At 41.1% G+C, this 13180-nt stretch overlaps 1 protein-coding gene across 1 annotated transcript; it reads left to right on the top strand.

The window, feature by feature from the left end:
- The first annotated feature begins 332 nt into the window (after positions 1 to 332).
- On the top strand, positions 333 to 13046 carry LOC108607595 (junctophilin-1). The gene is given in 10 exon segments (XM_017995783.2): positions 333 to 406; positions 5381 to 6224; positions 6374 to 6588; positions 7666 to 7931; positions 8000 to 8136; positions 8826 to 8966; positions 9028 to 9496; positions 9499 to 10869; positions 12203 to 12403; positions 12465 to 13046. Coding segments are annotated over 9 exon segments (3234 nt in total). The 5' UTR covers positions 333 to 406; positions 5381 to 5877; the 3' UTR covers positions 12552 to 13046.
- The last annotated feature ends 134 nt before the right edge of the window (positions 13047 to 13180 follow it).

The raw sequence follows: 13180 nt of genomic DNA, 5'->3' as shown, positions 1-13180 counted from the left end.
GTGAATGCCACCGGGCATTCATTCATATTTTTATGTCTATATTATGTTGAGAAGCAGCACTCGAAATTAATTTTTATTGCCCCATGCACACACAACAATTGGCAACAGCTGTTGCCACTGCAAAATAAAAACTGAGAGACTGTTTGTTGCTTTGTCGCTGGGCAACTTTCCAGTTGCCGCTGTCGCTGATCGAGTGAATTCAGCGCCCGAGTCCCCGAAAATAAATGCTCGCTCTTTCGGATGCTCTAGAGCACTTGTGGCCAGCAGAGAGAGCGCAAAATTAGCCTGAAACTCGCTGCGCTTGCATTGGGATTTTCTTTTCGTGTTGCGAACGTTTGGCGTTTGGACGTGGTACACGCGTAATCGCATAAATGTCGCGTCTACTTACTGCCTAAATACAACAAAAGTTAGTTAACAACAAATACACTCGCACACAAATAGACTTTCCATTGCTTTCTCTTTGATACAACATAAATCATTTCATTTTTTTTTCGTCGGTTATTATTACTGGCACGGCGGCCACTGATCAGCGATCAGATCAGTCTTGCCTTTCGCCCCATTCCCATAGCTAGTTCGCAGTTCTTATTGCCAGTCGTTGGCCGCCGTTCGTGCGTTTCGATCCGATCCGATCCCGATCCGTTGCGCTACGCTACGCTGTTCTCGCTCAGTTGTACTCGTCGCTCGTCGCAGTCGCAGTCGCTATCACTGTCGCTGTCGCTATTCGTTGCCGTTGCCGTTGCCGTTTGCCAGCTGTCAGCGTTTGCTGCTCAGCGCCGCCGTTTGGAACTAAAAACGTTTCAAGGCACGGGGATTTTCTCAACATTTATTTGTTCAACGCTTTTGCCTTTTGCTATTTTTAACGTATATGTGTGCGGCGGCCCCAACGCACACACTACAAACAACAACAACAACAAATATAACAAAATTGAAAAATAAAACATTTTCACATTTTTTTAACAATTTGCTCGAGTTATTCTATGTGCTCTGCTATATACTTATACATCTAATATGTATATGTGTGTGTGTGGAAAGATTCTTATTGCGTTAAATAACTTATAAAACAATATAGGTAGCAACAGCAACAAATAAATGTATTTTAATTTGATTTATATTGAAAAAATCGACTTATATATTTGGCAATAAATACGCATTGCAAATAATTTAGAGCTTTGGGTATTGGCAGCTATGAAGTAAATGAGGTAAAAGTTTTAGCTACTTAAAAAATAAAAGAGAATTAAATAGTTTGTGAAAAGTGTATAAATTTAAAAATGCATAAAACAAAATAAAGCTGGAAGAGTAAATAAATAAATAATTTAAAAACTGAATGAGTAAATTAAAAGCTACATTAAATATTTTAAATTTAGACATACCCAGATTTTGCCCGATAATAATATTTAGAGATTGAAAATCTGGCGGTTCAAATAATTACAGTCTGTGCAAAAATTTCAGTTCATAAACCATATAAGAAAATATTTCAATTAAAATTTATTAAACCATAAATTCTTTATAATCGATTTGGAATGAAAGCGTGTCAACTGAAATTTAATCGAAAATAAAAAACAACAAAAAAGTGTCAATAAAAAAAAAAGCGTAACTACTAAGGCAAGCAAGCTATTGGACTGTTGTTAATACTTAATTTATGTGAAACTATAAATAATTTCAATTTAGAGAATGTGTTGCCTCCAATAAGTATAGAACATAGTGCGAGTTGTGCGAACACAAAATATATATGCTAAAAATATCAAAAACTGAACGCTGCCTGTGCCTCTCTCTCTCTCTCTCTCTTTCGCTCTTTATGTATGTGTGTGTGTGTGTGTGTGCGGTGCAGATTGATTGAAATGCATTCGCTAAAACAAAAGTAAAGTAAATGCAACTCAACTAAAACAAAAACACACACAAAACAAACAAACCAAAAGGGATATTATATGCTTAGAGGCAAAAACGAACTCAACGTATTGGCAACACGAACAGTTGTCTGTCCGTCCGATTGTCGCGATGTCCAAGCACATCGACAACGACGTCAGTCGCAACCGACTGTTATTTAATTTTGTTGCTTGACCGACAGAACCAGAGACGCAGGCCACATTTCGCTTGCAAAAAGAAGAAAAAAGAAAAATTGAAATACTTGCGTCGATGTTTTTGCCAACACACAGAAAAACTGTTCAGCAATATTACGAGTTCTTTATTCTTATGCTTTTTATTTGAATTTTGCTTTGGTCGTTGGCAGCCAACAATTTTTAAAATAACAATGATACATGCGGCTGCTGCTTGTTTATAAATAAATGCGCATACGTAAATGATTTTTATCAGAGCAGCGCGTTCGCCCGAACTGTGATAATATGTTACAAATGCCTGGGCAACACGCCTATGGCTATTCTTATGGCCACAATTGATCGCTTTAACTTATTACTTCCCCCGAAAAAAGCACAGCCAAGGAATTTGCATTTGTGGTCATAAAAGTTGTGTATTTAATTCGATTAGTCTGTGTTATATATTTTGGAATATTTTTAAAAATTATACGTCATAATAACAAACTGACTACATCCAGTTTTATCAGCAGTGTAGCATTTGAATTGATTTATATTAAAATAAAGTCAAGTGACTTGTTGAGAGAACATTCCACTGTTGAAAAGACTTATATAATTTGAATTAAATAATAATAAATGCAAAATTTAATGAATTGAGAATTAAAATTACTAAAAACTAGCTGATTTAAATTAAAATCATGCAATGGCATTTACTCCATAGTATTTTGTTGAACACAGATAAGAATCATTGCCCAAGCACTTTTGCCATCTTGACTGCATTTTAGTTGCGTATGTTTTCCTCATGTTCACTAATGTTTAAACAAAATAACAGTGGCTGCCGCTCAGCAAACTTTGCACCGGTATATGTGTGTATTTTGCTATTAATAACGACAGCTTCAGAAGAATTCGAAATTCAAAATCAAATTTCATTTCATTTCGTTTTTGTTTGTTCGGCCACCACACAAAAACAATAAACTGCAAAACAAAGCAAAGAAAAATTAAACTAAAATAATTAAAAGGCAGCAGCAGCAGCAGCAGCAAAAAGTGTTTGCGGTAATTTTCTAAAATAAATACAGCACGCTATGTGTGCTGCAATATCAAAAAGGCAATCTTCAAACACATTATGCCTTTAAACAAAAGATAAATAAATATTAAATGTTTCGAAAGATAAATAAATAAATAGCAAAAGCAATCTGCAACTTCAAAAAGCCATTAAGACTACTAAAATAATAAAATAATGTTGATTTATTACAAAGCTTGGAATTCAAAATTTTATGCGTTAGCCAACCTAACCCAACAATTGTTGCCCAATAGCTAAAAACTATTAAACTCAATCTACAATTACATAAATGTTTATGCTACAATTTAGTATCAGTCTATATATCTTAGTATTGCTTGTTTCACACTATAAAATGCCAGCAGGTTAATTCTGTGGCAAACAAAATTCCAATCAACCGTGTGATAAGCTCAGCAGCCAATGCACAGCTTCTGCAGCTTCTCTCCCTCTTTTGCTTGGGTGGGGGGGCTTGCTTGCAACGCTTGCCACAATAAAACTGTAAATTATTTGCAGCCGAGTGAAGAATTTTCCAAATAAACAATTTCCGCTGAAACTTTGGTTTAACCTAGCTATCGATAACGCAATGTTGAGGTATTAAGTACTGAGGGCCAGTCATACATGCCGTATACGCAATGTATATCAAGCGAACATTTCCTGCAGACTGCAGACAATGTTGCTGGCCGCGGTAGATAGGGTAGGGGGATTGTTGCTTTATTTATTGCCCAACTTTGCTGCAGTACTTTTGGTTTGGCTGCAAAATATTCGAGTGTGAAGCGTAAAGAAATTAAGCATACGCCATGTGCAACAGAAAAACCTGTACTAACTGCATTTAATCTTGAATATGAATCACTTAATTTAAATAACTGTTTTATTGATGTACTCAAAGCCTACACATGTTATCGAAAAAACAAACAACAGCAAAATTATGATTAACACATGGCCCAGACGCACAAATTACATATCAATTAAAGAAAGCAAAAGCCCAAAAAGCAGAAAGCAACATAAATAATTACGAGGCAGTAAAAAACACACGGCTAAAGAACAAAACACAAACTTGGCATAGCCAGACTACAAGAAATTCTACAACAATAACAACACAACAATAAAGAACTGAAGGAATAAATTATAAAAAACTGAAATCATATAAAATGAAAAGTTTGCGAGTGCTGTGCATGGCATTTGTGTGCTACTATGCAATATTTATAATCTTTTATTACTATCACCGTGCATATGTGCAAAGAGTTAAACAAACGAGTGCAGACACACGCTAAACGCCAAAAAAAAAAGAAACACAGCAAGCAGCAGTCGCATAGCAACGAGTACTCGAAACAGCTGAGCGTGAACAACCTGCAGGCCGTCGCCTCCCACACACCAAGCGCCAAAGCCATTGAGAATCCAAATTTTTGTTTTTTTCTTACACACACGCACACTCAGACATACACATACCCATGTATATTTAAATATGTAGCTATAGCTATAGCTGACTATACGTAAATCCACATATATACAAAGATATATATACATATATGTAGATAAACTGATGCTGGGTGTTGCGTCTATAAATTTCGTTTGCCCCGGTGCCAAGCAAAACTCAACTGAAAAGAAAAACGTTTTTGTTATTAACAAACAAACAGCTCACACACATTTGCCTACATCGAACGTCTGTGTGTTATTTTGCAATTGCTACTTTATCATCATCATCATCATCATCATCATTATCATCATCAACAGATTCATCTGCAGCCACAACAATTAGTTAAACATCGTTGTCAGCGCAACTTTAACCAGCGCAGGTATTTTTGATTATGCTAGCGAAAAAGAAATTGAATTTTTATTTACATATTTGGTAAACATTTCGTTTAGCGCGTGCCCCAAAAATATCTGAAAAATTTCGACAGATTAAAATCAATTAAATGCGCTTTATAAATCATTTTGTACACTGCAATTTTCGCAGGCGTTTGTGTAAAATGTTTATGTGATTTGTTTACCCAGCGCAAAAGCGTTTTTATGGCAACTAATAAATATAGTGCGAATATTAACTTGATTACATAATAGCATTTCAAATTGTACCAGAAAGACAATGAGCGCACACACACAATTGAAAGTTGAATCGCTGGCAAGCTAAAAGCAAAGTGAATCATAGGCCGCAATTCTTGGAAACAAATACAAGCACAACGTCAATAGCAACATTTTCCTTGTCTAATTGCTTTTGTATAAAAACTGCTTCAAAGCCTTATTAAACTATAAAGCCTCAAGCAATCTTATTAATTATTATTTTGTGCGTTTCTATTTGCAGACCTGTTGCCAATCCAATGATGGCCCACGACATAAGCATACAACTTGCAGTTTATAACATTTGAGACTTGATTCAAAGTTGGGCCAACAAGTTGTGGGCTGAACACAAGACGAGGCAAACAGAATCAAAGAAGCAAAACCCAACTTGAGTGGGAATCAAGTTGCAACTTTCGCGTTTCAGTGAAAAACAAATCAACAAAGGAACTAACTTTAAGTTTAAGCACAAGCCAACACAAGTAATCTAACCAATCAAGAAACGAAACTAAGCGAAACGAACTTAAAAAGTTAGACATTTAATTTATACACATATTAGAAATATATTCAACAAATTAAAACCAATGCAAATGAAGCAACAACAACAACTACAGCAGCAGCAGCAACAATTGAGCAGTAAATCAATGTGCAACAGACGAAAGCATAAAAAGCTCAAAGCGACAACATTAAGTAGTACACACTAGAAAAATAAAGAGCAGCAACAACACGAATTAAGCATTGAGTATGCAACAAGCTGGTCAACTAACACAACAACAACTACAGCTACAGCAGCAGCAGCAACAGCTACAACAACAGCAACAGCAACTCCAGCAGCAGCAGCAGCTACCACAGCAACAACAGCTGCTACAAAATGGCGGCGACATGGCCGCCTACGCTGCCGCCGCTGGCATCAAGCGTGCACCGATGAGCGGCGGCCGCTTTGATTTCGAAGACGGCGGCACCTACTGCGGCGGCTGGGATGAGGGCAAAGCGCACGGGCATGGCGTCTGCACGGGACCCAAGCACCAAGGCGCCTATGCGGGCGCCTGGAATTATGGCTTTGAAGTGTCTGGATCGTACATATGGCCGAGGTAAGTGAATGTGAACAAATGGCTGATGATCTATTTCAAATGATAGCATTTAATTTTTATTCAATACTTTGTCCAATTGATAACAAATAATATTATTTATTTTTATACAATTTAAATAGTTAAATATTTGTATTATCTATTCCTTGCAGTGGCTCACATTATGAGGGTCAATGGCAGAATGGACGAAGACATGGGTTGGGCGTAGAACAAATTGGTCGGCAGATCTATCGCGGTGAATGGTCCAAGGATGGTCACAAGGGACGCTATGGCGTTAGGGAGAGCACCGTTTCGACGGCCAAATATGAGGGCACTTGGAACGAGGGCTACCAGGATGGATCCGGTTGTGAAACCTATGCGGATGGCGGTAAGCTACGCGCACTCACACTGCGTATACGTAACGACACTTTAATGCATGAGATCATGCCGCTAACATTCAATATAATAATTTTTGTTTTGTGGTTCTCTATTTGACTTTGTTTTTTTTTTGTTTTGACGTGCCTGTAATAATTTGGCTTGCGTATTCTGTTTGCGTCTTGCCGGTAGTAGGGAAAAATACACTCACACATGCAAAATATTTGTCGAGTGACCAAAAACTGACGTCATATTTTTGTTCATTTTGCCTTGCGGTTCAATGATATTTCGCTCGTTGTGCTTACACGTTGTATTTTCTTAATTTTTTTCTTCTGTTGCTTTTGAGAAAAACATTTTTGCACCATGAGTAGGTTTTTTCTGGGGAAATTCGGTTTGCTCGCGAGCATATGGCTCTCTATACTATACGCATAGGCTCATTGTCTTGCTGTGGGTGTGTGCATGCAATAAAAATGCATAAATATAATATATACTGAAATATATATTATATACAGCTTACATTGTGTTTAGCCAAGTTGTCACAGGCATGTAGACAATTGAGGTTATTATTTACCAAAAGATACTTGTAGAAGCCTCAGCTACAAATCATTATATTACTCATGAGAAATATGCTTAGAGTAGAATTTTAATTAATTATGATTCGACTTGTGGCAATTTCTTAGCTTAGCCTTAACCCTGCCAATTAATAGCCAGACTAAGCGTTAGGGCCTAACTAGGCAAATGTTTGCCCATATTCGCATTTAGTCTGCTGTAAATTGTTATTTGCACAAGGCTCTGCAACATTTACTAATTAAATAGCCCAGCGCATGCCACACAGACACACAAATTCTCGTTACAGCTAGCCCTATACTAGTTTCAAGTTAATAATAGCCTAGAATACTTGCCACAGGACTTAAGTTAGCCGTTCTTGTTGGCAAATGAACGTATTTCATGCTAAGTAGCTGCAGCCGAGCAGGACATCCGCTTTGAACTAACATTCCAATGAGGTCACACACTGCGACAGCTTGAGAATATTTGCATTTTAATTGCGAGTATCTATTTAATGTTGGAGTTGTTTCCTTTTTTCTTGTAGGCAAGTATCAGGGCCAGTGGCAGGAGGGCAAGCGTCATGGCTATGGCATACGCACCTCGGCACCCTTTGGCCTCGCGTCGCATCATCGACGCAAGAATTTGCACGCCTCGTTGAGTTCCCTGCGCAGCGCTGAGAACGGTAATGCCGCCAAGGTGACCGAGAAGACGGAGGAGATACGCGGTGGCTTCGTCCTCACCGCCAAGTCGGACAAGTTGCCGGTGCGGCGCAACAGCCTCACGGAGAAAACCAAAAAAGGATTTCTCATGGCAAGTTGTTACGCACAAGTAGTTAAATTAATGCGTATACTTAATATTTATTTTCTTTTGCGCTTCAGGGTCTGAAAATGCGTAAACAACGCAGCACTGGTGACTTGGAGAAGCGCGGCACAATTGCTTCGGGCAGCATACGATCCACAATGTCCTCAGCCTCTTGGATTAGCACTGGCTCCGAGCAGTCCAACTTGACCACAAAGTAAGTAACTAAGTTCACCATGAATAGTTAAATTTGGATCGATTATAATTTACTTGCTATTAGTTGGGAAAATGTTTAAAATAGTAAAACTTGCTTACACTGAAGCAGACAGTTGCCCAAATACGTCACTGCAACATTTGAATCCACTTTGACAGCTTCGAATTAAAGCTTACAGGCTCTTATGACGCTATATACTTATATACTTATGTATATGGAAATCCAAAAGTTCCGCATCAAGTTAATCAATCTCATTCTATGGTATACGCTATAGAATAATTTGTAGTTAGAGACAGCATCATTCCCACGTACATAACCAAGCTTGAGAAAATAAGCCAGGCCAGCCTTTTGATAAACTGTAGTCATTATCGATATATCCAGTAAATATGGCGTAATATGGGTACATAGTTAACAGTTGCAGTTGCACCACAACATTTGTTATTTGTGTTGACACAAGAACTGAGATTAATCAAACTTCAGCTGCTCTAATCACAAAGCATAAGTCCTTGGGTAGTCATTGAGCTTTGTTTGTTTTAATGCAACCAATAGTTAACTACATAGCTTACTTCTCTCATATCCAATGATGATTGAGGGAGCTCCAGGCATAGGTCTATGCATTTGCTTTAGAGTTAGTGATGCACATGAAGTTGAAGCCTCATTAAATCTTTCTTTTTTCATTTACTCTTTTACAGATCTGCGCATACAGAATCCAATGCCAGTTTTACCATGGAGGACGAGCAGCTGGATCCGACGGTGGTGGAAACTTACATGGGCGAATGGAAGAAGGACAAACGCTGTGGTCACGGCGTAGCCGAACGCAGCGATGGCCTAAAGTAAGTATTAAGATCTTATTTAATAAAGCTGCTCAACTGATAAAATAATCCTTTTAAACAGATATGAGGGCGAGTGGTATAACAATCGCAAGCATGGCTATGGTGTGACCACCTTTCGCGATGGCACCGTCGAGGAGGGCAAATATAAGAACAACATATTGATCACCAGCCAGAAGAAGAAGCATTTGTTCCTGGCGCGTTCGCGCAAATTCCGTGACCGCATCACGGCCGCCGTAAATTCCGCGCAGCGTGCACTCAAAATGGCCATGCAGCGCTCGGATATGGCCATCTCGCGCATGGCCACCGCTGCAGCCAAAGCACAGAATGCCGATGTTGCCGCCGAGCAGGCGCGCATCGATTGCGAGAATGCGGTGCGTATGGCGCGTGAGTTTGCGCCCGATTTCAAGCCCTCGGTGCTGGAGCGATTCGAGAAGCTGCGTTTTCGCGAGCGTGAACGCTACCGCGGCGGCACGGGTCAGTCCAATATGGACTTGAGTATGGGCATGACGGGCATGAAGCCAACAAACACCACAGCAACAACAGCCGCAAGCAGCAGCAGCAATTCTCACCGGCGAGCAGCAGTGGTGGTGGCGCTGGCAGTGGGTCCAGTGGGGATGCGTATGCCACGCAGGCACAACGACAGCAGCAATATTTGAATATGCAGCAGCAACAGCAACAGCAGCGTCGCATGTCGCAGCAGCAGCAACAGGAGTCAGAGTGTCCAGTGCCCTCGTCCATGTACTCGCAGCAGTTGCCGGTGTCGCCGCAGACAGATCTGTCCGGAATGATAAGTCATGGACAGCCCAGTCATGCGCAGGTTGTTAGCGCCATCAATCAGATGTATCATCAGCAGCAGCATCAGCAGCAGCAACAGCAACAACAAACGCAGCAGCAGCAGCAACAGAGCAATCCACAAATGAATCCTGCATATCAGTTCCAGCAACAACAGCCGCCCGGCATGGGCAACAAGCCGAATCAGCAGCTGTCCTTTGGCGGCGGCACGTCAAATCTGGCGCCTAGCAACAGTAGCAACATTTCGCCACAGCAGCAACATCAGCAATTGCTGCAGCAACAGCAACAACAGCAGCAGCAACAAAGACTCTACCAGCAGCAGCAGCAGCAGCAACAACAACAACAACTGCTGCAGCAGCAACAGCAACCCTCTTTGAATGCCTCGCCTAGTCACAATGCGTCCAACCTAATGCGTCGCGCCTCCCAACAGCAACAACATCAACAATTAGCGGATGCTGCCAATGCTGCTGCAATGGCTGCAACACAGCAGCAGCAGCGCGGCCAGCGTCCACCCATGCTGGGCCAGATGGGCCAGCAATCGTCCATCGATCACTTCGATCACTACAAGCGACCGCCCAGTCGCGATTCCTCCATCGATCGCTATGCTCGCGCCACCAGCCGCATGAGCGGCGCCTTTGCCGGCTCACGTCAAACCTCACTGGATCGCTCTGGACTAGCGGAAGGCATGACCAATGGCGGTGGCGGCGCCAGCACTCCAGATGGACGCCCACGTGCTGGCTCAGTATTTCGCGGCACAACGCCGGTGCCGGCGGGTGCGACTGCCACGACTGCCAACTCAACACTGACCGGGAATGGTTCGCTGCCATCCGGAGCAGGCGGACGTTTGTCGCGCGCCGGCACGCCCAGTTTGGGAAGCGCTGGACGTGCGCCAAGCCAGAGCACTGCGGAGCCGCTTTACTCGTCGCCCAATCAACCGTTCGAGGATGTGCTGCTCCGCCAGCGTACGCTCGGTCAGGATATCATTCCCTCGCCCTCGCAACCCAAACGCACGGAGAGCTTGTACTTGCCAGCCAAGCCAGCGACACCCGTGGGCATGGCCATGGGCGGCAAAGGAGGCGGCGGCGGCGGCAATGGCGGCAAGAAAATGAAGGTAGGTTCGAAATATAAAATAATTTAATTATGCATTTTTTAAATGAGATCCGATCCGAAGTACAAACCTAAATGGTAATGAATGACACCAACAGGCAAAAGGATTTCAATTCATACGCAAATCACATAATATATAATTTGTATTATATGCTAGCTATAGTAAGTCCGAATATCTGTCGAATATCTCTAGGTGAATGCATTATGTTGTCAGCATTTGTTAATGTGTCCTATTAAAAGTGCACGCGTCTGTCTGTCAAATTTCCCGGGGGCCCCGAAAATATTTCATAGCAAAGTTAATCCGAACAATTAACTTAATTTGTATGCCATAGATCTCTCAGGGCAGGCGCTCCTTGTACGCCGTTGACAAAACAAACGAGTAAATTTGTTTCTTATAATATATACGTGTTTGCATATATATGTATTTATTTCTCGGCCGATCTTTGTGAACGAACATGTGCCCATTCTCTGGCTATTTATAGTTGAGTTTTGAGTGCACGCCTGGTCAGAATGGAATGCATGCGCTGAAAGATTCAGATTCAGCAGAGATCAGCGATGAACGCGCTCCACAAGTGGTGGCCGTTTGGCTGACCACAAAAAAGAATAAAAAGCATAGACATTGGAAGATCGCTGAGCAAAATGTCGCCAGTCAGTGCTCTGAGTGCTCTCAGTTGTCGCCAGGCTAATGGGCAAAGACAAAATGCTTGGCAAGCACTTTGGTAGTAGCAAAAGACGCGTTGGCCACGCCAGAGGCAGAAGAGGCAGCTCTAATGCTTTGAAATTATTGCCACTTGTATATTTCTGTGTGTCGTTCAACTAAAAACAAATACAAGAGCAAAAAGGCAAAAACAAAAAAGAAAATATAATAAATACGTACAAAAGAATTTTCGCAGCGCGAACGGGGGAAAAGAACTCTTTTCATTTTATTTTTGTTGATTGTTGTCTTGGCTCATTGCCGTGCGGTTGGACTATTTTTGGCCATTCGGCGCATTGCTGGCAACTGATGACTGGCGACTGTCGTCTCGTTTAGTCAGAAATTCTAGCGTCATGTACAACTCGTTTACAAGTTGTTGGGGGCGTCTGTAAAGTCAAGAGACTTATGCAAGCAGCAATTGCCGCTTCAAAAGTACAACTACATAAATTAAGGCTCAAGCATTAAGCAGTCATGGACTGGTATCCTGAGGAGGATGAGGAGGAGCTGATGTTTTCGCCGGCACTGTTGGCGCGTCGTGCTAGTGAAAGTTGGATTGTTGAGCCGCCCGTGGAGGTGCTGCGTCCACTTACGGAACTTGCCAATTTGCTTAACTAATCTCTGCTCGTAATTTTCTTTTGCCTAGACGGTGCCCATCAATGTGACGCTGCAGCGCAAGAAGTCCATGCCGGACTTTCAGGAGCTGCCGCGTGCCACAGAGGCCATGAGTCGTGAGGAGGTGTCTGCCTTGGGCTCGGCACGCCGTGAGGCTGTGCGTCGTCAAATCGAAGTCAACGAACGTCTTAAAGCGAATCCTTTACTCTACTTGGTTAGTCCTCAAGTGAGGGTAAGTCGAAGTCAAACCAAACTGCATTGAAATTCTTGCTGAGTTGTTTATTTCTTTACAGGATTGGTTTGTGCGCCAACAGCTAATGCTACTGGTCGTTTTTGTCAATGTGCTGTTGGCGCTATTGTTTGTTAAAATGCTTACCTAGCGCCGAATTCACAGGACCACACGGAGATCAACAACGGCTACAGTTTTCAGTCACTGCAAGTGGCTAAAATTTGAGGGTGTGTGGTTTGAATTTGTTATTGTTTTGTGGGGCTAAAGCTAACAAGTGTTTAATTTAGCATTTGCAGTAAAACAGATTTAGCATGAATACTATATATATCTAAAATACCATATTCATATATGATATATCAATATGTATGTAAAAAGAAATCGAATTCAACACTAGACTGCAGCAAAAGAGAAAGTAAAACAATTTATAATTTAAAACAAACGCAATAACTGCAATGCACAAAATCGTAGTAAATAACATCTAAATAATTTGGTAAATTTGCTGGCCATTAAGTAATTTATTATTGTGGCTAAAAATTAAATGAATAGAATTCAATACTTACTACATAACTTACTTATGTATATGCAAATCAATTTAACGAATTTTTCTACACAAGCTAATGTAAAAGTACACAACATTAAACTTAAAAAAATATATATTTAATGAATTAAAACACAGGAAAAACACTTGAAAGTTGTTTGCTTCCTGCTGGCCATTTTAATTAAAATTCACAACACCCCACTGTCCACAATCTCTCCATGAAAAATGCAACTTCATTGCTC

Source organism: Drosophila busckii, chromosome 2L (assembly GCF_011750605.1).
Source record: "Drosophila busckii strain San Diego stock center, stock number 13000-0081.31 chromosome 2L, ASM1175060v1, whole genome shotgun sequence".
NCBI classification, from domain to species: Eukaryota; Metazoa; Arthropoda; class Insecta; order Diptera; family Drosophilidae; genus Drosophila; species Drosophila busckii.
The sequence above is the reverse complement of the archived record's forward strand: the minus strand, read 5'-3'. Positions and strand labels throughout refer to the sequence as shown.